At 34.4% G+C, this 27,573-nt stretch overlaps 1 protein-coding gene across 1 annotated transcript; it reads left to right on the forward strand.

The window, feature by feature from the left end:
* On the forward strand, positions 1-27,573 carry kel (kelch protein). Its single transcript, XM_069843630.1, has 13 exons — positions 1-189; positions 599-745; positions 837-1,062; positions 2,454-2,629; positions 5,697-5,793; positions 7,677-7,833; positions 7,924-8,033; positions 11,081-11,193; positions 14,952-15,129; positions 16,245-16,385; positions 22,329-22,443; positions 24,088-24,228; positions 26,931-27,573. The coding sequence occupies exons 1-13, from the start codon at positions 104-106 to the stop codon at positions 27,101-27,103; spliced, it is 1,860 nt and encodes a 619-aa protein (XP_069699731.1). The 5' UTR covers positions 1-103; the 3' UTR covers positions 27,104-27,573.

Raw genomic sequence — 27,573 nt, forward strand, 5'->3', positions numbered from 1 at the left:
ACAACAGACAAGATGGCCGCAATGTTATTGCAGAAAAGTCAGTTGACATTATAATTACGTGAATGTAAACGACACATATTAATAAATATAATAACTTCAGTGCATGGTTTCAAGTAGACTTTATCTTAAAGAAATGGATACAGTGGGACAAATTAATACAGGAGACAATGGTGTCGAAAAACAAGGAAGGTAGGTTAGGCTGGTCAATGTAAATAAACTCAATTACGTCATTGACAACTGGTGACACAAAGTTAAAGAACTAAGCTGTAAATGGAAAAATAAACAGAAAAATTTATGTATCTTCATTATTGTGCTGTTAGTAATGAAAGTAAATTATTTATTCATAGTTCTAGAAGATCTTTTTATTAAGTATTTTACTAAATGAAGTGCTATGATAATAACATTGCATTTAACTTACAGCTATATTGTTTACCTATTTAAATTCAGCATTTTATAACATTCGTCTGCTAATTCAATATGATATCTCGAGAAAATCTCTTGTCTACACGTTTATGAAATGAAATACTTGATCTCAACTATTTGCATTTACACTAGGCCTACATCAGTTTACTTACTTAAATTTGGTATTCTGTAACAGCTGTCTGCTACTGCGTTATGCCAGTCAGAATTCACTTGATGAGAGCTCTCAAAAACATGTTCCAAGACCAAGCAGCAAGGAGAAACCACCATACAGAAATCATCATCATACACATAGGGCATTTGATGTAATGAATGTAATGAGAAAGTAAGTGTATGTTAATACATACAGTTTAATTCAAATACTGCAAAGATAACAAAAGGTACTATATTTATATCTGCATTATGTCTTTATATAGGCAAAATCTATTATGTGATGTAACGTTGGTTGCTGACAGCATTGAGGTGCCAGCTCATAAAATGGTATTGGCAGCTTGTAGTCCATATTTCTATGCCATGTTTACAAGTTTTGAAGAAAGCAAGCAGGAACGTATTACACTACAAGGAGTAGATTCTCAAGCTTTACAACTTCTTGTAGAATATGTATACTCATCAGAAGTTCATGTAACAGAAGAAAATGTCCAGGTATGTTCACTTTAGCATAATTTTAGATCATGAGCTGTGTCATAGCATATAGGACAGACCAGATGTTGGTAAGTAATAATAAATGACATTATGGTGTAGCCAATTACATAACATTTCTTTTACATATAATAGCATTCCAGGAAAATAATATTTAAGCTTTAAAACAGCAGGTAGCCTAATAGGGAAAGGGATTGGTTGTCGAAAAAGTTAATGAATTTGAATGTCAGCATTGCAATACTGATATGCTGATGGTAGGCTACAGATCATAAAAGAAAATTGACAAATTTTAAATACCCGGCAAGTATATTGGCAAACTTGTGTTATAAGATGGTAAGCTACTTTCAAAATAAAGCTAGGATGCTGAGAAAAGATTAGATTTTAAAATTTATAAGGTAACAATGTCTGTACCAAAACTATTAAGTTATATGAAAGCGAATCTTTGACATCAAAATAGAAAAGCTGGCTCCAGCCAAATTAGTTCTAAATGAAATTTCTATGAACTGTGGCAGTTTTCAAGAAACAGAAACACGAGATATTTGAGGATATCTAAATTAAATGACAAAGTATAAGAGATAATTCAGTGTTTTACGTATAAATCTAATAAATGAAGATTTAAAGCCACCTCAGTACAATTTGAAACCACAGGAGAAACATACGGTATCAAGATAGTAATGAAGGGTTGTTCTAGCCCTTTCTTTTCCTCCCACCCCCACTTCCTCACTCTTCCAGTAGTGCTGACTTTTGTCGTACCGATAACCTTTTTTGTATTGCATCACAGCAGAGATTCAGAAAGTTGCCCAGTATTATTTTGTTCTGATTTCATACTCATAGGCCTAATTGGACATTGAAGGGGGTATTTTGATGTCAGGGTTATTAATGCAGATGGTGCAGTATGGAGTATGGTGCATTTTTACTGCTGATTATATAAATTTAAAATGTTATGTTTTATTTAACGACGCTCACAACTGCCAAGGTTATATCAGTGTCACCAGTGTGCTGGAATTTTGTCCTGCAGGAGTTCTTTTACATGCCAGTAAATCTACTGACATCAGCCTGTCGCATTTAAGCACACTTAAATGCCATCGACCTTGGCTGGGATCGAACCCGCAGCCTCGAGCACAGAAGGCCAGCGCTATACCTAGTGCACTATTGAGACCGACTTTGAATTTTTTCACCTCTTCAAATAAATTTCATATTGTTCTAGGGTGTTAAGTTTCTGGTTTGTGGTTGGATGTATAGTATTTTCATGTCAGTGTTTATGTTGCTGTAGTTGTGATTGAAGATTGTGATGTGTTTTGCTTAGGTTGAATTGTTGTGTGGTTTGGTTATGATCGTGATATGTTCCGTGTAACAATTAATAATAAATAACAGTAGCCTAATGCATTTTGCAGGTATTGTTACCAGCGGCCAATTTGTTGCAACTTACAGACGTGAGGGATGCTTGTTGCGATTTTCTTCAAGCTCAGCTACATCCTACAAACTGTCTAGGAATCAGAGCATTTGCCGATCTCCATGGTTGTCTTGAATTGTTGAGTCATGCAGAAACGTACATTGAACAGCATTTCCCGTAAGTATATGCCACGACTTTGTCCACATTTTATTTACATTTCATTCAGATTATAATTTTATTTAACGCTTTATTATTAAATTTGTGAGATGTTACAGTTGTTCCATAATTATATTGAAAGTATGATTTGAGGCTTTGACAGTGTTCAGCATGATGAGAGGTTTTTGGATACTTGCACTGTGTCACAGTTGTACTGCTTGACCACTTTAGTATTACAGCATTTGAAGGGTGTTAGAGCACTGTGAGTTAAACTGTCAGATTTGGTAAATATAGCATATCAAATAAAAAATCATGTAACTTCTAACCCTTAGCAGATTTCTTCACAGTGATAATACTGATCACTAAGGTTCAGATAAAGTAGCTGTATCAGGATAGTCTTTATAGCTGTATAGGATAGGTTCTTCACTTGCTTCAGACTAAGTAAACACTACTCCCTTCCACTAGCTTCCCACCCCTCATCAGTAAATAAACAGTACAGAAACTGAATATACGTCGTCACTACTGTTGACTGAGGGACACACGACAGCTAGTTAATGTTTGTAAACACATACAGACCAAGGATTCCTATCCTGATACAGGTACTTTATACAGGGACATCATTTTATTTTTACTTCAATTTTTATTGTATCTGAGTTTTTGAATGTACTTCACTCCCACCCCTTCTACTAGTAAATTTCCAACTGTTCTCCAAACAGAACGAGGCCGTGTAAGCAGTACTGAGTTAGTGAGTATAGTAGCCTACATTCCAGAAATATGTTCGAGTTTTCCAGTGACGAAAGATCTTTCAGTATTGAATCACATTTTCGCACAGGTACGTTTGCCTACGTCGCATCCTGGTTTCCCCCACCTGCTTCTGTTCGCCCCTCTGTAAAGTCTAGTAGCTGGGGTGTCTTAGCTCTTTTCTGAAAATATTAATTTCTGTTAGGAATTGGACGTCTACGTAATATTATATCAACGGTTTAAAATAACTTAAATCTAAGGGTCTCATTAAATAATTAACTGATTTCTCCCCCCCCTCTCTACGACCCTGCGACAAAACCACTTGAAGGGACAGTAGATAGCATTTCTGAGTAATTTTATCTTTTCGGATCGGGCAGAAGTGAAGATTAAATTTACAGTACGTAAGGTACTCTTTTATAGAGAAGGTACAGAATTATTTCAACATGAGTTACTCGTATGAAGGACGAAACTGGTAATTAGAATTAGGTACAATTGTCTATAGTGCGATAATATGCACAAAAGAACTGAAGCCTGTATCGAAATGAACGGCCAACATTTTTAAAAATGTGTTTATATATCCATATTATAATTATTTTTCAATTTAACTTCATTCTCTATATTGTATGCTAATGTGCTGTAACAGTACAATATACACTACATAATGAATACGTCAACATGGACAGCTCAGTTCGTGAGTAAAAACACTTATTGTTAATACTGTACTGTATTTTGATTAAACAAAAACCTAATCAAAATTATCAAACTCAAAATTGCGATATTTCCTAGTTTACATAAATGGATGAACTACTTTTCTTCCCTCCTATACCTAGTAAAGTGATTTGTTTGTATTTTACGCCAGTATCATCGAACTCCAGTCGTGGAAGGGGGAGCAAGCGGTGTTTCCGGTTCTAGACCTTTAATCCAAAGATATAGCCAGGTTAATATTAAAAATGTTAGTAAGAATAAAATGATGTCCCTGTACAAACCTTACTAATCACTATTACTATCACATGTAGTGCACCAAAGGTTTAGTTTTTGCCTGTAGAGTAAATATTAGTTTACAGAGAAAGAAGAAACCTAATCAGTCAGATGATGTAGGTTTATACGAAATAAGATTGTTTCCAAAAATACGAAATTACTGTTTTGTTCTGCTTTACATTTGCACAGTCAGCTACTTACTTAAAGATATTTAATATTTTTTTAATCACTAATATATTAGGTAAGCAATATACTGTATTAGTATCTTTTGTACCCATTATCAATTATCAAATATCAGATCTTATCTTCCTACTAGTATATCTCTCTCTCATTCTTTTTGCATTTGTACTTTTTGTATTTATATCTGTAATTTTATTTCTATTTCTTATTTCCCTCTTCTCTATGCATTTGTTTTTTGTACATGTCTATTTGTATTCTGGTGGTGTGGTAGAGAAGGCCTGATGGTCTTAACTCCGCCAGATTAAATAAGTAAAAAATAAATAAATTACATTGAAAACTTCATATATTTTCCAAATATATTTTGCTGGTACAATTAATTTGGCAGACATTTAATACCCTCACAGATAAGTAATATTTCTGAGGCACTGAAAGCAATGTTACCCCGAGATAAACAAGACAGCTTACAATGTGAAATATATAATATTCAGGATTTAAAACAACTTAAAGTTAATTTAATGATACTTCTGTTTTGGATAAGATATGTGGATAATTATATAAATTGTAAGAAACTTGCATTGTATGTTTTTCCAATATTTATATTAACCTATATACATGTCTGAACATTAAATAAAATACTGTCCATCTGTGGCACTAACAGCCCATGAAGGGTCAAGGCCGGTCAGCTAGCTGTTAGTCTCATGTCCACTTGCCTCAATAGAGCTGAACGATCATCCAATCATAACGGAGATATCATGTAGTCAGCATGATGATCTCCCAAGCCGTTATAGCTGGTTATTGTATCTCCCCAAATTCATCACGATAATGAGTGGGCACCAGTCCTATACGCTGGCCGAAATTTCATGAGAAAATTCCTTCCCCATGAGGAGTCGAACTAGTGCTTATTCCCTAATGTGAATCATAATCATGATGCCTTAGACCATGGTGCTATGGCATGAGGCTTAAATAAAATACTACTAGGCTTACTATTTTATCACCTTTAAAAATTCATTATCCTGGGCCTAGAATCCAGTAGTAAGAACAACGACTACTTCTCTATCATAGACATGTTACACTTTTTAATAATTTCGTGTTTTATAAGTGTGCAATGAATGGATCTCCTGTTCCATGAATGTCATTTCTGTAACTACATACTTATAAACTGAAATCCTCCTTTGTTTATTTATTTCAGGGAAGTTGTGGAGTGTGAAGAATTTCTCACGTTATCACATCAACAGGTTTCCAAACTAATATGCAGTGACAGGCTTACAGTTCCTTCAGAGGAAAAGGTGTGATATACATTCTTTGTTATGTATTCAACTCAACCTTGTTCCTTGTGATTTAAATATATTTCCATATAGAATGATGTCTAAAATGTTGTGTAATTCGATGCATTAATTCTTAATTATTACAAGTACTTAAATGTTTACCAGTTTATTGAATTACTATAAGATCATTTCATGTTTGTCAGTCGTTGTTTCTGTTGACGGAAGAAGGAAATAGTTTGTTATAATATTCAGTAAAATCATGAATTATATTACAAAAAAATATATACCTGTAAAACTGAAAAATTTATATATACAATATATGCGTAAAAAAGATGAACTGCATTTATTACTTAAAAAAAAAAACTAATATGAATTGGTAGTACGAATTTTCTCTATAATAATCACTGCCAACTCCATGCATGTTGATGGACATTTATACATGTTCTCGAGAACAGAGTCTTACATTGAAACTCAGTTCAGTTGACTGATCACACTGTGTTGAAAAGCGACTAGTATATAACTTTAGCCCATGCTCACTTTTCATCATAAGACAGTCCTGCTCAAAATGATACCAAAAACTCCCTAAGTAAATCACTCTGCCTGTTCACGTATGTGTCTGATTACACAGGCTTGGGCAGGTCTATAATCCTAATTTTGGTATGCTGAATTGAAAATCTGCTTACCATTTTTTTCCTATCACGTCCAGTTTTGTTGCCATGCAGAAAAAAAAAATATTTTTTTAGCAATTTTTAGTTTTTAAGTACACTTTGAAATGCCTGTAACACCACAAAACATGATGAAATTTCTTATTCATTGTTCGATACACTCTTTTAACATTTATAATCACAAAATAACTTTATGATATCTTTACTGTGTTAACTTTTGCAATTTACATGGCTGACTAGTTTCGAAGTGGTATCCTTCATTATCCGAAATCTAATCGAAAGTATTAGATCAATGGAGAAAATCCATGACTTCATTAGAAATCGAACCTTCGACCTTCTGGCTTTGCAGCACGACGTTTTAACCATGATGCCACTGTAGAGACCAGTACATTACTCCAGAAAACAGCTGCAATTCAAGCGCCTGCTGGTTATTGTTATCTTCCAAGCACTGTAATAGTCATTCTCAGCTCATTTTGTAGTTTAAGTTTGTTTCTATATTTAGATTTAAAGTCAGCCTGGGTAGTGTAGTCTGTATAGTCACAGTCTAGTTGAAATATATAAGAAGAATTTTACAATATACTAGTACAACACAAGGAGTTATTATTGATACTTAATACAAGACATAAATATTTATGCAGTGTTGTTGAATGCCATAAATTCACCTACAGAATAGTAGACGTGAGAAATTAGGTACTTCTTTAATTTGGCTCTAAATAATCTTATGTTTTGAGATTGAGTTTTTATATCTATAGGGAGGCTATTAAAAATTTTTACTGCCATATAACGCACTCCTTTTTTGATAGTACAACAGATTTACTGATGGAGTAAGTATGAAAATAATTTTTTGACGAGTATTTATGCTATGAACTGTTGAATTAATTACAAAGTTTCCACGATTACATACGAAGAAGTTTGTTATTGAGTTAGGATCACAGGAAGAACTTACCCTCAGTTCAAAAACATGACAACCTGAAAACAGGAATAGACAGTGGTAAAACATGTCAAATGATTTGACATATTTATAGTTTAATGTAACATGGTACATGTCGGACATGCAGCGATTCTAATGAACTCTCAGTTTTGTGCAAAATCTGTACGTGATGCGCAAAAACTGATGATAATATTTTCGAAATTGGGGCATTTGATTTAACCTTAATGACATAAAATATATCTTGCTGCAAAATCGTCGCAGGTTTGTGTTAATGCTTATCTTTTCTAACTGCATCATTGCCATTACAGGTGTTTGAGTGTGTCATTGCCTGGGTTCATCACGACTTGGAAAGCAGACAAATGCATTTAGCAGAATTGATGGAACATGTTAGATTACCTCTTTTATCGCAGGAATATCTCGTACAGAGAGTGGAAGAAGAACCACTACTTAAAGCAAATTTACAATGTGAGTTATCTTTAAATGTAACAATGACAATGGCTATTGTATGACGACACTGTATGAAAAATAACATTACTTGAACTATTTTTGTTACAGGTAAAGATTACCTCATTGAAGCTCTAAAGTACCATTTATTGAAAGGTGAACAGAAAATTTTATTTAAAACACCAAGAACAAAACCTAGACAACCTGTTGGGTTACCTAAGGTAAACATACTTTTTTATTTATTAGCGATTATTTGACGGATCACCTGACTGAAACATCTCATGATGGAGTTATGTGCCAAATCTGTAGATCACTGATATTGGTAGTGATGGTGATAGTGATGATATGGCAATGGTGTGGTGATATGATGATTGTAATGCTGATGGTACTGTTGTGAGATATGTACTGCCTGATAATAGAAATAATATTAGCCAGAACCTCAATCAGAGGTATAAAACCCCTTAAAATAAAATAATATTTCAAATGCTTACAGTAAATAACATCAGAACCTTATAACATTGGTTACTGCAGCTATAGTCTTATGGCTGTCAACATGCCAAATATAAATTAAAAGTATTATCGCCGCGCTCTCATGGTTGACATTTGACAGGTCTTTGACCGGCCTCGTGCATAACATTCGGCAGGTCCTTGAAATTTGATTGTATTATTGTTTTCAATTTCTTATGTCGCCGCTCCAATCACTTGCCTCAATTTCAATATCGCAACCAATAAGCTGCTTCCATTATTAAATGACACCTACTTGTCTAATCCACGTGGACTAAAACCGAGGTTGCAATGTCTTGTGCTGAGGACGAACATTAAGGTATGTGATTAAAAATTATTATTAAAGAGTTATTATTAAGAGTTAAGAATGTCAACGTACTTGTATATGAAATAATAATAATAATAATAATAATAATAATAATAATAATAATAATAATAATAATAATAGCCATTTAAGAATATAACAAACTAGTGCTTATTCTTATCGAGGAAGTAGACGTGACAACATGATGCTTAGAGTGAAACCTACAGAGCAACAATCGGTCGGCAAAATTATGTTTTAAAAGCACACTGCACATTATTGTATGATGCCGACATGTTAAGCATGAGGCCGCGGTGATGATAACTCTTGAGATTGTAATAATAATAATAATAATAATAATAATAATAATAATAATCCGTGGCGCTACAGCTTGTAAAGGGCCTAGACTGACCAGCCGGCTGCTGGCCTCACGCCCACATGCTGAAGCAAAGGTGGACGATCATCTAACCAGAATGGAGGTATCGTGGTTAGCACGATGATCCCCCCAGCCATTATAGCTGGTATTCACAATCTGATTTCGCTACTTATCATAGCTCCCCAAGTGCATCACGATGTTGGGTGGGCACGAGTCCCATACACTAGCCGAAATTTCATGAGAAAATTTCTTCCCCCAAGAGGACTCGAACCACGCACATTCTGTAACGAGTCCTGGGCAGGATGTCTTAAGCCACGACGCGGGACATTGTAATAAATAACCCAATATAATATATAAGGTAAATGATACACACAGGAACGCCATTTCATTCATTTCAGTGTTCTGAAGCTTAGCCTGTCGAATTATTTATTTCCTCGTTTATTGCTTGGCCAAATCTTTCAGATGCCATACAGTTGTTTGAATCTAGTGCTTGTTTTCACTGCCCACATATTGTTACACCTAATCGATAGGCAACATGAAATAATTTATTACTTACTTACAAATGGCATCCTCACATAAGCCCGCCATCGGTCCCTATCCTGAGCAAGATTAATTCAGTCCCTACCATCATATCCCACCTCCCTCAACTCTATTTTAATATTATCTTCCCATTTATACCTCTGCCTTCCCAAAGGTCTTTTCCCCTCACGTCTTCCAGTTAACACCATATGCATTTCTATATTCACCCATACATGGTACATGTCCTGTCCATCTCAAACGTCTGGATTTAATGTTCCTAATTAAGTTAGGTGAAGAATACAATGTGTGCAGTTCTGTGTTGTGTAACTTTCTCCATTCTCCTGTAACTTCATCCCTCTTAGCCCCAAATATTTTTCTAAGCACCCTGTTCTCAAACACCCTTAATCACTGTTTTGCTCTCTAAGTGAGAGTCCAAGTTTCACAACCATGCAGAAGAGCCGATAGTATAACTGTTTTATAAATTCCAACTTTCAGTCTTTTTGAGAGCAGACTGGATGATAAAAGATTCTCAACCGAATAACAACAGGCATTTCCCAAATTTATTCTGCGTTTTAATTTCCTCTCTAAATTCTGCTTATACTTACTGGCTTTTAAGGAACCCGAGGTTCATTGCCGCCCTCACATAAGCCCGCCATTGGTCCCTATCCTGAGCAAGATTAATCCAGTCTCTACCATCATATCCCACCTCCCTCAAATCCATTTTAATATTATCTTCCCATCTACGTCTTGGCCTCCTTAAAGGTCTTTTTCCCTCCGGCCTCCCAACTAACACTCTATATGCATTTCTGGATTCGCCCATACGTGCTACATGCCCTGCCCATCTCAAACATCTAGATTTAATGTTCCTAATTATGTCAGGTGAAAAATACAATGCGTGCAGCTCTGTGTTGTATAACTTTCTCCATTCTCCTGTAACTCCGTCCCTCTTAGCTCCAAATATTTTCCTAAGAACCTTATTCTCAAACACTCTTCATCTCTGTTCCTCTCTCAAAGTGAGAGTCCAAGTTTCACAGCCATACAGAACAACCGGTAATATAATTGTTTTATAAATTCTAACTTTCAGATTTTTTGACAGCAGACTAGATGACAAAAGCTTCTCAACCGAATAATAACAGGCATTTCCCATATTTATTCTGTGTTTTATTTCCTCCCGAGTGTCATTTATATTTGTTACTGTTGCTCCAAGATATTTGAATTTTTCCACCTCTTCGAAGGATAAATCTCCAATCTAAATTCTGCTTATACATATAAAAATTATTACATATGATAATACAGGATCTCCAAGATTAACACAGATTTCGTAAATGTGTAGTGCTGAGATATGGTTTAATCAGCCAATTCTGCGTCACTCTTTCTTGAACATAGATGATGGGTGGTATAATTTACATAAAATACTCAGGAAGGTGAACGCTTCATTGATTGTATTTAGAATTTTAACGAAGTATTATGAAAATTCCTGTAAGAACTGTAGCAGTTATTTTGAAGCTGTTGCATAGATTTAAATTATGTAAATGACAAGATTGCGTAAATTCCATTTGTAATTTTAGGTACTACTCGTTGTGGGTGGGCAGGCGCCTAAAGCCATTCGAAGTGTGGAGTGTTATGATTTCAAAGAAGAGAGGTGGTATCAGGTAGCAGAAATGCCAACAAGACGTTGTAGGTAAGTTCTTTAAAGATCAAAGATTAAATTTATTATACTTGAAGCTAGAATATAGATATATTAAGCAGATTCATATGCTACTTTTGTCAGTCTCTAGGTAAATAATACATAGATGCACAGAGATTTTTAACTTGTTTTGCAAGCCTATTGTACCAGTTTTCTTTTGCTTCCTTGCAAATGTAATAGTAATAATCTCATTTTGCAACGATTCCCTGAAGTGTATGAGTGTACTTTATGATGATAATTTACTATATTGCCAAATTTTTATGAGCATTACATAAACTAGAAAAAAATATATTTGCCAATGCATGTTGAGCAACAAAACTGCAAGTTCACCACATGGTAACTGTCAGAAAAATTTCTGTAGCTGGTAGATGTGTATTTTTCTGCCAATAAACTGCATAATATTGTTATTTTAAAATATAATGAAGTAAAAAATTAAAGAGGAAAGTCTCAAAGCATGTTTTATAGTAGCATAAAGAATTTGCAGTTTGAAATGTTCGCAAACAAAGAAACAAATGCTAGGGAAGTGATAAAAACAAATAAATGCTACGGAAGTGATAAAATTGTAGCAATAAACAGCCATGATTGGTTGAAACACATCCTTTTGTACCGTTATATTGGTCAAAAGTAGTATGGTGTAGTAGAAGTGTAATAGTCATGGTAATAGGCTATGGGTCTCTTAACTTAAAAAAGGCTATTTTGTATACCCAAATTACCTCAACCCATCCTACTCCATTCCACAGGTTTTCTTATACGTTAACAGTTGGCACATCAAGTTCAGAGATTGTTCAGAGTTCAGTTCTCCATCATTAGGGTTCCTCACCATTCCACGGTATACAACTTTATGAATAAATTTCGGGAGGTGGGAACTGTTAAAGATAAAAAACATAGACAAGAGCAAAGAGTACTACTTGAGGAGACTGGATGACATTGACTTTCAACTGGAAAATCCTTTACCACAGCGCTTCAATACATCTCGTAACAAACAGTATTTTTCATGGTTCCATGCACAGGACTACAAAGTCCTGAAGTTAAAACTGTATAAAATTATTGTGAACAATGGCCTGAACAGAGAGGTGAGTACAAAAATTTGCTTTGCCAGCTTGTGCTAGCTTGCCTGCTGATAGCACTTACACTACATGGCAGTCTATTGCAAACTGGATCATTAAATTCCTACAAATATTCTTCCATTAGTTTTTATGAAGGTTTGGTTCAGTCTGTCATCCAATATGGTATAATCAAATGGGGAGGAACAACAAAATAAAAATTTTCTCGATTGATATTACTACAAAAACTGATAATTAAAATTTGTTTGAAGAAGTCAAATGATTATCCAACAAATTTCATTTATTGCGATTTTGTTTTCCAAATATATATGTATATATAAATATACATTATTAAAATATTATAATAAAAGTTGTCAAAAATATAAAGGAGAATCTCATGTTTATTCTGCTAGAAGAAATTTGGCTTTCCTTCAGCTGAACATAAATGGTACACAACCACTGGACTAAATCATAGCCAGAATTATGGGCCAAGGTTATATAACTGTATGTTGATAATAAATCCAGACGTAGGTAATTTTAATTTTAATAAATTTAAGAATAAAATTAAGCTAATTGTTTAGTATTCATGTTCCTTTTTTATATCTTTTTCTTAATATCAGTATATTTATTCATTCAAACATATTCTGTTCTTGATTGGATTATCTTTTTTTTTATCTTAATAATACCTGTTTTGTAATATTGTATTAAATTTTGTAATTTTATTGGGTTTTTATTATATTCCAATTTAGTACAAAATTGTTATTTATGGAGACTGCTCCTGAACGCAAATTTCCTCAGATGGTTGTGTGGCGTGTATTATAGTATGTAGCAATAAATACAGTACAATACAATAGTACAAAAAGAATTAATATAATAAAACAGTTAACCTATACAGAGTGAACAATAAGTAAAGTAATTAATTCCAGGGGGTTATTCTTCAAGATATTTTAAACAAGAAAGTATAATACAATTGAAGACATTATTACAAAAACAGCCCTAGTCATTTTTAATGAAATTGAGTTAAAGACACATTTGCTAGTATTTCAAATGGTTATAGACTCCAAAAATGACACATGTCAGGTGCAATAACTACAAGGATAAACAGCAGTTGTACGGAAACAACTGACATGTGTTGTTCTATTTAGTTTTATTGTTCTCCTGAAAAAGAGCAATTTTGACAAGGGTTGTTTTGTAATAATGTCTTCAATTTTGCTCGTTTTTGCTTCCTTTTCGAGATAAAAATTGTTTATATGAAACATTTCATAGTGTGTTTTGGGAAATCCATTGATTTAATTCTCAATATGCTCAGTCAATTTAAGAGAGCAGTGTATTATGGTAATAAACGACTGAAGAATTTTAGTTTTGTTCTTTAAATATGTAGAAATTTGATCAGAACAAATGTAAATTTTCATTCTGCAAACAAATTTTACAATGTTACATTTGTTCAGATCAAATTTCTGCACATTTAAAGGACAAAACTAATATTCTTTCTATCATTTATTATCATAATACAGTGCTCTCTTAAATTGACTGAGGATATTGGAAATTAAATCAATGGCTTTCCCAAAGAAGAATTTTCTACTTGAAGAATTTTCTACCCTTTTCCATGAAAAAAATGTTAGTGCAAACACTCGTGATGCCCCACTTCGATTACTGTGATATTCTGTTTACTGACCTAAGCGTTACTTCGGCGCAGAGTCTACAACGTGTTCATAATATGTGCGTCCATTTCGTCTGCAATATTCGCCAGGCTGATCACGTAACACCATCCCTCGAAATGTTGTCCTGGCTCCGTCTAGAAGATCGTAGGAAAATCCACTGTCTTTCCCTTCTCTTTCACATATTGCATTTCTCCACTCCTGTCTAGCGTCTCGTTTTCAAAATTTATCCACCGATCATAACCTAGACACACGATCACAACACTCCTCAATATTATCCATTCCCTCCCACCGAACATCCTCATATTCATCTTCTTTCACTGTGGCTGTTCCTCGACTTTGGAATTCCCTACCGAGTAATGTTAGGGACTGTCAGACATCAAACCAATTTAAGAATAGGCTAACGAGATATTTTTCTAACAATTCTTGTTAACAATAATAGCTGTTTCAAGTTTCTCAATGTTTAATTGTTATATATATCACATATAAATATCTAAATTATCTCATTATTATTATTATTACTATTACTATTATTATTATTATTATTATTATTATTATTATTATTATTATTATAATTATTATTATTATTATTATAACTATTTCTTACCAATGTTTATTATTGTCACACTAACATTAGTTATCCAATTTTCATTATTTCTTTCATGTTGTTTTATGATCTAGATATTAATGTAATAACTATGTAAGCAAGTGTATTTAATTAGAATTAGAGTCTGGCTGGGCGGAAGAGAAGGCCTACTGGCCTTAGCTCTGCCAGATTAAATAAATAAATAAATTAAAAAAAAAACAGGCTATGAAATGTTTAATACAAAACAGTTTTTACCTCGAAAAGGAAGCAAAAACGAGCAAAATTGTATTATACTTTTTTGTTTGAAATATCTCAAAGAATAACCCTCTGAAATTAATGATATTACTTATGGTTAACCCTGTATAGATGTTTGTGTATAATTACAGGCAAAAGTCAACTTAGCATAAACATAGTTACCAATTTTACTTCGGTAAAATTCCTCACACATGGTATGTTGTTGTGCAGGGCTGGTTTATCCATGATTGGTGGCTGTGTGTATGCAGTGGGTGGCTTCAATGGTTCTCTCAGGGTAAGAACAGTGGACGTGTATGATGCTGCTCTGGACCAATGGTCTTCGTGTGCCAGTATGGAAGCAAGGAGATCTACACTTGGAGTAGCTGTGTTAGGAAATTGCATTTATGCAGTAAGTGTTACAGTTATAGTGTAAGTGAATAACTACTTGAATTCTTATATATGTATGTACTGTGAACACTAAGGTTTTCCATATCCCAGTTCCCAACATCTACAATGCTGCTAATGTCCCTCTTGAAGATTTCTGTCTCTCATCTCTGATATACCATCCTTCCAAGTTTTTATTGATCTTCTTCTTCTTCATTGTGCAGGAGTCCATTGTGGCATATTCTTTGGCCAATAATATTCTTCCATCCTTTGTATATGTCACTACTGTATTAGTTTTTTTTTTTCTTCTAGGATATAAATAATTGAAGTGATTGTACTCATTTGCTAACATAATTTTGTAATGTTATTTTACCACAGCATTAACAAAATCCCATTTCAGTAGCACTCAATCTCTCTTTTATTTCTTCATTTTCTCCAAATTTTTTGTTGTGCTTCCTATTATAGTTTTATATATTCCTATCTTGGGTTCTTTCCTAACATTTTTATTTATTCCAAAATACATTGTGTAACTGTCTTGATTGGTTGTTTTCCTAGAGCTGTTTTTTTTTCTTAATTCCTGAATTGTTGTTAGCATTTTTATTCACAATACAATTATGTGAATCTACCCCTCTGACTATGTCAACTCATAGCCTAAAAGTAGGTCCGTTGTTGTATTCTCGATGGCAATGCATTCAGTGTTTGCTTTTTTTTTTAAATAAAAACTACCACTTACAATAGCCATAAATAATAAACTCAATATACCTTCCATTATACTTATAGAAATTGCATTATTATTATTACCATAAACAATTATTATATAAACTGTACATTCAGAACTATATAATATGAACAATTATTAGAACAACTTTCTTGTTAATTTCATTAATAGGACCTGGGTATATAATTGAAGGTTTGTTTTTTAAAAAGAACCATAGTCCAAAAATGCAAGTTTGAGTTATTAAGCACTTGACGAGAGTATTGTAGTGGCATCTACTAAATTAATTGTTAATAGAAAAAAAACATCATAATCCTATGTTATGAGTCGACATTTTTAGTGGTGACTAAAATGTCGTAATGTGTGGACTTCTTGAATTGTTATTTAGGAATAATGTAATGTAACTGGTAATTAACGTTTTTCAGGTGGGAGGATTTGATGGATCAACAGGTCTAAACTCGGCTGAAATGTATGATCCACGAACTCATGAATGGAGAATGATTGCCCCTATGTCCACCAGGAGAAGTAGTGTGGGTGTGGGTGTTGTGAATGGACTTCTTTATGCTGTAAGCCTATGTACTATATTATATCGTAACAGTAGGGTATTTCTTTATAGACTGTAATCAAACAAAAGAAAGAATTGGAGGAGTGAGAATGATATAGTCCTAAGCCACACAGACAAAATTTTACAGGAGAGCATATTAATGGTTTATAGTGCAATGCGGTATCATAATTTCTTTGGCATATACTTACATTTGTTGAGTGATTTTTACACTGTTTTACTAGTAGCTTCCCCATATGTGTAAGAAATGAACTTGCACAAAAAAAAAAAAAGAAAACATTTATGAAAAGTGTGGCTTTGGACTATTTTATTTTCACCCCTTCAGTTTTTTATAGAATATGTGTTCACGCTACCAAAGTTACTTGATTTGAATTCAGAACTTCGAATAGATACATTAAAGTATAAAAAATGTAATAAATTCATTATGAATATCATGTTGCATTGTGAAAAATAATTACATAGCTATCTAGAAATACTTGCTTAGTTCACAGGGACTTCACAACTACAAATTAACTGTTCACCGAAAGATTTTCGAACAATCATATGGCTTCCTTGTTGTTGACTATAAGAGACTTGATTTCAATTTCTCGTCGACATTTCTACAATTTCCCAATATTCTTTCATGAATACGAACAGCTATGCTATTATTCTGTTTGATTGCCAGAAAACAGACGACTTTAACACCATACTCTGAAAATTGAGACTAATATTATGCGAATATTTTCGATAGTAAATGTCAGGGATCATATCGTCTCCAAAATAAATTGATATATGGAACAAGTACGATAGTACAGAATTTAATCGTCTTGAATATTTCAGACAATACTTATTTGAAACTTTGTTATGATATCACAAAATTACACCATCTCAGTGTAACTTAATTAAACAAATTAAACATGTGTCACATTGATAATATATTATCTTGCATTATTGTAGGTAATGCCCACTCCACGACATGGGAGTCCATCCATGTATCTAATGCAACTAAGAAAAGTGCAAATACGGTTTTATGTAAAGCCTGACAGGATTATAGTTAAACTGAAAAGTGCTATAAAATATGTTGATTTTTTTTTTTTGTTTATTTAAGTGAACAAATGAGCAACAGATACATTGCAATTGAATAAACTGTTTCTTTAAATTATTTATGATGCGAGATCTTTTTACACAATTGATAAAAAATGTTTACTTTATAATATTTATTTATTTATTTATTTATTTATTTATTTATTCTGGTGTAGTTAAGGCCATCAGGCCTTCTCTTCCACAACACCAGGAATACAAATACAATAACAGAAATAAAAAGGAAAAAAAAAACACTATAAACGAAGTAAAGTCACACAAAAATATACACAGGTTGCAGTCACACAAACTTTAAATGAGTGATTAAGTATAATTAATTGTATCCTAATTAACTAACATAAACAAGAAACTTGCGATTTTAATCTGGAGTAAAAAAAAAAACACAAATCGACACTTCTAGCAATATCTAAAAAGCATTAAACAAGACAAAATTTTCCAATTTAATTTTGAATTGTGATAAAGTCCGGCAGTCCCTGACATCATTAGGTAGCGAATTCCAGAGACGAGGTATTTCTACAGTGTACGAGGATGAGTATAGAGACGTTCTATGATGAGGGATAGAAAGAAGTGCTTGATGTCGGTTTCGAAGAGTTGTAAGAAATTGAAAGCGCGATAAGAGATAATTCGGAGTAGAAGTATGCATGATTCTAAATAGAAGAGACAGTGAATGTATTGTTCTTCGTTCCTTCAGACGCACCCATGAAAGTAACTGGAGGGAAGGTGTTATATGGTCAAATTTACGAGTATTGCAGATGAATCGTATGCACACATTATGAACACGTTGTAGTCTCTCAGCTAAGAGTGAACTTACATTAGTTAGTAAGGAATCGCAATAATCAAAATGGGGCATTACAAGCGTCTGAATAAGATTCTTTTTTAGACTAAGTGGTAGAAATTCTTTCATATGAAGCAAAGAGTGAAGTTGAGAAAATATTTTTTTGCAAGTGTGTGTTACTTGGGTGTTCCAATTTAGATCGCTATCCATAAAAATGCCAAGATTTTTAACTGTTTCACTGTATTTAACAATAATCCCATTCAATGTTATATGTGGTATAGTACCACTATCAAGAGTACTTCGTAGACGATTATGTCCCATTACGATTGCTTGCGATTTCTCTGGATTTAACCTTAATCCAAATTTGTGTGACCACAGTGAAATCGAATTTAAGTCTTCGTTTATTTTATTTACTGCGTCACTAGTCTCATCAGGGTGGAAATGCAAATAAATTTGCAAGTCGTCAGCATACATATGGTATTTGCAGTGTTTTATCATTTTAGTCACGTCATTAATATAAATCATGAAGAGTAAAGGTCCGAGAACTGATCCTTGTTGAATTCCAGATTTCACGACACACCATCTTGAAGAATAATCGCATGCAATGACACATTGTTGACGTTCGCGAAGGTAGGATTCAAACCAAGTAACAGAACTTTCAGAAAGATGCAGAAGTCTTAATTTACATAATAGAAGGTCCGTGTCAACTGTATCAAATGCCTTACTGAAGTCAAGTAATGTCAGTAATGTTAATTTACGTTCATCTGTGGCTTCACGTATATCCTCATTCACTTTTAGTAGTGCTGTAGTCGTACTATGTCCATTTCTGAACCCGGATTGGTATTCGTCCAGTAAGGCATGTTCGGTTAGATAGTTCATTAGTTGTTTGTGAACAATACGTTCCAGAGCTTTTGATAGGGCAGGTAGGATACTAATTGGACGGAAATCATTTGCACATAATGGGGTTTTAATTTTAGGGATCGGACGGATAAAGGCTTTCTTCCAGAGGTTCGGGTAGGTAGAAGTTATGAGTGAGGCGTTGAATATATGTGTTAATGTCGGCAGTATTATGTCCAATATTTTCTTCAATAATATTATACTAATATTATCCACACCTTCAGCTTTAGAAGTAATACGTTTTATTGCCGCTCTCACTTCAGTTTCTGTGACATAAGTGAAGAAAAATATTTCTCTATCCGGAATTGGAGTCATTTGTAATTCGTTAACTGTCTGCTGTTTGTCGACCGTATCCAAGGTTATTGACTGTACCGTTGCAAAATGGTCATTTAGTTCGTCAAGAGAAACTGGCACACTGTCTACCTGAGTCCTGGGATTTCCTAAGCCAATTGTCCGTAAGTTTCTCCACAGTTTGGAAGGGTCAGCTCCCCCCTTCAAGATGTTATGAAAATGTCTCAGTTTTGCGTTTCTAATGGCTTGAGTAGTTCTGTTACGTAAGAGTTTATAATAATTATAAGAGATTTCTGTCTTGTCATGTTTAAACGTTTTGTATGCAGTGTTTCTGTCCGTAATCATACTACGTATGTCAGCAGTCATCCATGGTGCTGGTGTTCTTTTTACGCGTTTAGATTTGATAGGAGCATGCTTGTCATATAAATTTATAATATACTCATTTAGTTTAACAAGTTTCTCGTCAACAGTATGTAAGGTCCATATTGAGTCCCAGGGAATCTTTATTGCGTCTTCAAGTAGTTGGGTTTCATCAATACGTTTCAAGTCACGATACTTTATGAGTTTAGGTGTGGGCTTGGGACACTTCAAAGAATATACTAGATAAATAATATCGTGGTACGAAATTCCCGAAGCCGCACATTGTCCATGTTTTTGTACTTTGTCTGCATTCTTCGTAATAATTAAGTCTAATAGGGATTCGGAAGATTGGGTATGGTGGGTTGGTTCAAGGGGAAGGACTGCTAGATCAAGAGCCTGGAACATGGTCAATAGATGTCTAGTGTAGTTCGAATCAGAGGCTAACAAATTTGTGTTAAGATCACCCATTATTAAGACGTGTTCATAATCTGTGATGAATTCCAATAACGATCTCTCGATCTCTGCAATATCGTTAATCTTCGGGGGTTGGTAAATTACACAAATAAGGCATTTCTGAAAGCTTGTCAATACTTCTACAAATAGCATTTCAGGTTTTCCGGCATACTCGCCAGGAGATGTGTGTATTATTCTGGGATTGAGATCTGATCTGACATATGCAGCAACGCCGCCCCCTTGTTTATTTAAACGATCATTTCTCAATAGCGTATAACCATCTATGTGTAATGTCGCTGAGGATAATGTAGGTTTGAGCCAAGATTCAGAGATGAGAAGAGCATGCAAATTCTGATTCGAGAATATGGATTGAATTTCGTCAAAGTGTGCAACCAAACTCTGAGCGTTAATATGGGCTACGTGAAGGGATGAAGAGTTCTTGGAAAATGCTGTTGTTAAAATGTTGAATGCTTCAGGGTGAGAGAGAGGGTTCTGGTCAGCAGGTATAGGGGAATGGTGTGAGTGAAGGTCATTGTACAATGTTCTGTCAGAGACAACCGGATTATTGCTGTCAAAAATCAGGGTATCCAACTTAAAAGAAAAAAAAAGTTATATAAAAATATGAAGTTGCTACAAGTAAAGATTTCCTATTAATTAATAACTTAGCTAACTTAGCTAAATATAAACCCAGTTGAAAAGCTAGTAGATCTAACCTAGACTAAGAATTAAAAAGTATAATTAAATAATAATAATAATAATAATAATAATAATAATAATAATAATAATAATAATATAGTCTTGGGAAACTAACACTAAAGAAAATTAAAAAGTAGGAAGAATAAAAGTAACATTGCACAACAGCTCACAGTTCAGAAGTTCAAATCTGCAGCACAAGTTATCCGGTGCTTTACATTACCTACTTTAACGAATATTACGCCGTCTATAGTCCAGACACTAGACACACCAAATTTGCCTATCGCTTCCCGTAACAGGCCATGCCTTACCTTGGTCAGATCTTCCCTCAGGGTCATTCCGGAGCCCTTCAGCCTCTTTTTGTTAAAAAAAACTTCACTTCTCTTCCTGTAACTACAGAATTTGACAATAATAGGCCTCGGTCTACCGTCGCTAGTCGTGCGGCCTACCCGGTGGCTTCTGTCGATATCTTCTACCTTCAGTTCCACTCCTATGTTCGTTGCCAGTTCCACCACGAGCTTGTCGGTATTCTCGCCAACCTCCTCCTCGATCCCGAAGATCCTGACACATTGTCTTCTCTGATATTGTTCGAGATCGTCCACTTTTCTTTCCAGTTCACCAATTTTACGGTCCCGTTGCTCAATAGTCTGCTTCAGGTCCTGGATAACTTCGGAGTTGAAGTCTATGCTACGCTGCAGCTCCGACACTACCGCATCTTTTATAAGGTTGGCTAACGTTTGCAGCGCGCCAGACTCCTGCATCATGGCTAGAAACGTTTCTTTAACCACTCGCTGCACTGTAGCCTCGATTTCTTCAGACTTTAACATTTTCGGAGGCATGATTGCAAAGTATATAAGCACAATAATTCTGTAACACTTTATAAACTGGATGAGCACTATTCTAACACTTAACACTAGATATTCACCTTCTTAACAACGTCTAAACTAGGAGCGGTTTGTATGCTGTTACTGACTATCCGCCATATTGTCACTAACTATAATACATAGATTTAAGAAAATTTTTTGTAAAATTATAATGTATATCAGTAAATAAAGCACACGGAAAAATACTAAATGATAATAGAAATGTATTCTTACAAACAGTAAGTATCATTCTGCTAACTTTTAAATAAGAGACGAAATACAATGTAATTAAACAAGAATTAAACATTGACAATCTAATCAGAATCATTCACAAATGCAAGAATAATTATTGATCAGACCACTTGTCGCAAATACAGAACATCCAACTACAGTGGTACCAGAATATTTAAAAAGACGTTGAAATGACCAATTTTGAATCGATCAATTCGTTCTAGTGTTCAAACTGTTACTGCTAATGTTGATGATAATTTGAATTAACTAAGAAAGATATTTCATTGTTTATTATTTATTTTAGGTTGGTGGGTATGATGGTGCATCAAGACAATGTTTGAGTTCTGTGGAGTGTTACAATCCAGAGACAGATTCGTGGTCACCTGTAACAGAAATGTCTGCAAGGCGAAGTGGTGCTGGTAAGGGCTAATTCAATGGAAACAAATGCTTGGCATTTCACTGCTTGTATCTTTTATCTATCATAGCCAATAGTTCGATATAAGACTCACGTTGCGTGAAACAGTTCTGTTTGATATTTTAAGTTGTAGATATATGGCAGTATACGAATTAATATAAATATTACATTGCATACAGAACACAAAACACACTACAAACACATCTTAACATACAGACGAGACACACAAATAAATACAACTTAACAGGCATATACCAACTATCATGCAATAGTTGCAACGACTTCTACATTGGACAGACTGGAAGATCATTTCAAACACATTACAAAGAACATATCGCAGCCATAACCAAACTACACAACAATTCAATCTATGCAGAACACATCTCAAACCCCAATTACAACTATAGCAACATACTGTAGACACTGACATGAAAATACTACACATTCAACCAAAAAACCAGAAACTTGACATTCTAGAACAATATGAAATTTACAAACATACAAAAACACATTCACAACACATCCTGAACACTCAATTCAGTTTCAAAGCACACACCTCACCACAACAGAAAACCAAAAGTTAGCACAAGACCTTCACAGGGCTTCAGACAATGAAGAATATCACTTCGAAACTAGTCAGCCAGGTAAATTCCTCATATTAGGGCAGTAAGAAGTTATAAAGTTAATGTTTTACTTTTTGCGAATAATCTAGCATTACTGGCACCTTCAGAATATAACTTACAACACTTCGTTTATAATCTCCATAAAGTTAGTAGCCAATATAATATGTAAATTTCATCTGAAAAAAAAATCATGTCATTTTGTGGTAAAGAACCCAGTCAAAGCAAGATTTATCTAGATGACAAAATTCTAGTAAGGGTGAATGAATTTAATTATTTGGGATATAATCTGGCCTTTAAAGGCGAAAGTGATATTTCAAAAAAGAATTAATAACTACACAAAAACAACTGGTATTATCAACAATGTATTCAAGTCTTCACATGTTCAAAAACAATCTTGCTTATGCCTCTACAACATTCCCTCGAGACCTGTCCTCTCACATGAAAATGATGCTTGGATTTAAGAAAAAAACAGGCTGTAAGCAGAATAACAACTTGTGAAATGAGATTCATGAGAGGGGCTGTAGATTACATCAAAGTTAATCACAAGAGAAATGAACTTCATGATGGAACTTCATATGGAACCTGTAATGGACACATTTGGCAGTATCAACAAAATTGGATAAATTGTATGGACAGAAGGACCAACAGTAGATTCCCAAAGACAATCCTGTTGGGGAAAAATCCCTTGGCCAACCTCAAAAGAGATGGTTGGATGATGATAATGATGAAATTGCAGATATAGTAGTAAATCTCCCCCCATCCTCTTCAATTTCTTCAATTATCATTAGTTTAATAATTGCCGCAGTCTTGTGGAACGAATATTAAGAATGACAGCCAAACCTCCACTGTGCTGTACTTGAAACTGAAGTTGAAGTTCTTTTAAAGTAGTGTTGTGTAGATCCATATTCTTTCTGCCATATTGTGAGAAACATTTTAAAGTTTTGCTCTGGAATTAGCTCTGTAATGTCATGCAATATTTATTTGAATACTTAGTTTTTAATTTTTAATAAACTTCCTTTTTGTAGGAGTTGGTGTCTTGGATGGTATTTTGTACGCAGTAGGTGGTCATGATGGACCCTTGGTCCGCAAGAGTGTAGAATCATACAACCCAGAGAATAAAACTTGGACACCAGTCGCAGATATGGCTTTATGCAGGAGAAATGCTGGTAAGTAAAGTGAACTTTTATCTTTCACTGGCACTAAGTCATTTCTGCCTTTTTATTTTACTTTTGGATTTTTTTTATATACAGAGTCTAGCAATTGTTTCTGACGAATTTTATCATGCTCTTTTAGAGTGACTGTAAGGTTTAGAAATACCAAAATAACACAGGATATAGCTTGAACAATGCAATTTATTGGTATGTTATTATTAGGGGTGAGATTTTTAGGTGCTAAAAGTCGAGAAAGTATTTAATTTTATGATCTAAAAATCGGGAAAATATGTGACAAAAAAGAAAAAAAATATTTAATTATGTTCCAATTATTTTATGTGAATATAAACAATATGCAGTATTCATCAGTATAAATTTTGCTGTCTCGCCAACTGCTGAAAAATTACAGTACACAATGAGATTCATCAAGTTGTCCATCACAAATGACTGACGATTATCGCATAAAACTGGCTTGTACTGGGAAAAAGAGTGCCCTGGCCATTGAGAAACTACATACATTCCCTAGAGACATGATTATGATTGGAAACGAAAACAGAAACAGCTGATGTTTATGAAATTATAATTGCGTCATGAGTCAGCGTTATGATAACTTATAAAGCACTCCTAAATGACATATCAGTGTTTATGTGTGTTAGTTACAGTATAATTTTTAGTGGTGGTAGCTCTTATTGCTTGTGGTAAGAGAGCAATTTCTTGAAAGAGTTGCCAACTGTCACATCTAAGCAACTGCATTGAACATTTGGGTGATGATTAATCTGAAATGAGGTTTTTATCGAAAATTATTTGATGAAAACTTGTTTTTATGTGAATATTTGAAAATTTATATTTACATTTAAAAATTCAAAATATTTGTTTTATGTGAAATAAAATTTAAAATATATGCTCAGGTGACCTTGTCCGAAACTTAAAACACAATTACGAGTTTCTATGCAAATAAAATATTTATTTACCTAAGAATCCTAGCCCTAGTTATTATTTTTTGAAAATTATACATTTCAAGTGATCCTCTCTGACTCTTTTGGTAGCATAGATCCTAATCGACACATCAGAGAACAAAACATAGCACAGTTGTCTTCTTCTGCTGCAAATTTTAATTCTACTTTCCTGCGACCATTGGCTTGAAAAAACGTCATTTTATTACACTATGATGGTAAAGTTTCATTTTTATGCTTCTTTTTGTTTATGTGGTCAATTGATGTCTGATCTCCCACCCCGTGATATAAAATATCGAGTTACGCAATGTCTATTTTGTCTTTGCACTTTAATTTCGAAAGGTACAGACAATTATTGAAATTTATCATTCAATGAACACTTTCTTTTTGGTATATTAATGAAAACTCACAATTATTATACTCGCAAATATACTGGAATAAGAAGCACATGCTACCAAGACATAGCACCAAATGACCAAACCTGAAATTATCTGCTCACAAACTTTGCTGATTATATTCTCATCACTGTAAGTGCTGGACATAGAACAGCCAACATTTAGATTAAAATGTGATTATTTTAACTTACTCTTGGTCTTACTAATCAGAAAGGAGTTGACTTTTCGAAGGAGGTTGGTATACCTGTAAATTCGGCGCAAATCCAACTACTCTCATAATAATCTATCTTCGTAGTGTATCCAGCTATTTGCTGACAACACGTGTTCCACTATGAATTTCCTCTTACAAATGATGGGTAAAAAGCACGATGCTTGTTGTATATTTCAGCAGGCACATTCCAAAGATGAGGCGCATTCAATATGTATTGGAGAGAATTGTCCAAGGTTACAGGGATTGCAGATTTTAGATTAGTTCTATGGATGTTTGTGACAGGGCAGTTTAAGAGGATATGTTCCAAATCTTCTTCGTTATTGTTGCACCAGCAACAACTACTACTGGGTGTTCATTTCAAAGTGTGTCATGACGTCACTGTTGATGAGTCAGCGATTTGAAGCGAGTTTCAGCTTTTATGTTGCCTATTATTCAAGGCATTCAATCTGAACTTGAGAACATGCACGGTATAACTTGAATGTCGTAGCAACAGATGGCGGTCTGTATGGTCTGTGTAATATCATAACCTTTTTCGAACTGTGTTTTGCGCGGGCAAGTCGTACGCAGGATATTTGTTATCATCGGTTGTGTACGGCAACATTCCACAATACAAATCAAATGCTCTGTGTCCATGTTGACCGTCGAAATTAATGTCAACAAATACGTAAGTAATCGTCTTAACCCTCTCCCCATATCTCGACAGTAAGAAAAAAAAAACTCACCTCAGTACGTGTTTCGAAACAGTTCACATTCCTGCCACTACTGGCAGTACTCTTTAGAATGAACGCCGTACTTTCTAGGTAACTTCTCTGGCACTGTAGGTAATACACCTTTGCGGAAGTGTAGGAAGATTGAATTCTCTAGGCTCATCGACTAGCCACATGACAGCATACAGCGAGCCATGACACACTTTGAACTGAACACCCAGTAGAGTCATTATCATAATAAGCAAGTCATCAATATTAAAAATCAGGACATTTGTGTGTACTGAGAATGTTTTTGGGACACTGGGACAAAGCATCCAAAATTGGGATGTCTGATCACTCTGTCACAACTTCTGCAATAAACTCCGAGGTATGATACATCTAGCAAGCAGCTTCATTTTTTGTCAAACACATATTAATACTGGTAATCACGTTCTTGCCAATCCTCTTGCAGGTGTTGTTGCTCTTAATTGTATGCTGTATGTGGTCGGAGGAGACGATGGTACATCCAATCTAGCGTCTGTTGAAGTGTATAACCCCAAGACAGATTCGTGGTCAATGCTGCCTTCCTCCATGGGCATCGGTCGCAGCTATGCAGGGGTAGCTATAATTGACAAGCCTATGTGAAGATCAGCCCAGCCTGGGACAGAGGCATCCAGAGGAGTGCCCGGTGGGGTGACGCTACGCTGGCTGCTGGTCAACAAGCTTCTTCCACTTTGGTCGACCAATGCTGGGGGTGTAAGAGAAAGACAGATACTGGACATGCTGTTGCGTCGTGGGTACTTATTGCCATCTCATTGGGAATTATAAATAGCTTTGTAGTCGCTCAATGGAGTACTGTCCCATTTTCTTGGGCATTAATATGAATTGAAAAGCATTGAAGGGAAATAGTAAATTTAGATATTGTTGATGGTTCCTACATACACAGGCTTTGCAAGTGTATGTTTAATTATGTATAAGGATGAAAACTCTGGGACGTTTTACTCAGATGGTTATAAGCATAATATATGATGGAAACACATACTTTTCATTTTCTTATAAGGAAAAAAATATATTGTAAATTAAACTGTTAAAATTAACATCTGATGTCTTACCCA

Source organism: Periplaneta americana, chromosome 13, assembly GCF_040183065.1.
Source record: "Periplaneta americana isolate PAMFEO1 chromosome 13, P.americana_PAMFEO1_priV1, whole genome shotgun sequence".
Taxonomy (NCBI): domain Eukaryota; kingdom Metazoa; phylum Arthropoda; class Insecta; order Blattodea; family Blattidae; genus Periplaneta; species Periplaneta americana.

Bases quoted from the DNA above. Each gene is read 5' to 3' on its own strand.
- kel (XM_069843630.1), top strand. From the start codon at position 104: ATGGTTTCAAGTAGACTTTATCTTAAAGAAATGGATACAGTGGGACAA. The intron at 22,444-24,087 runs GTAAGGGCTAAT...TCCTTTTTGTAG, and splicing joins TGCAAGGCGAAGTGGTGCTG to GAGTTGGTGTCTTGGATGGT. The intron at 24,229-26,930 runs GTAAGTAAAGTG...ATCCTCTTGCAG, and splicing joins TTTATGCAGGAGAAATGCTG to GTGTTGTTGCTCTTAATTGT.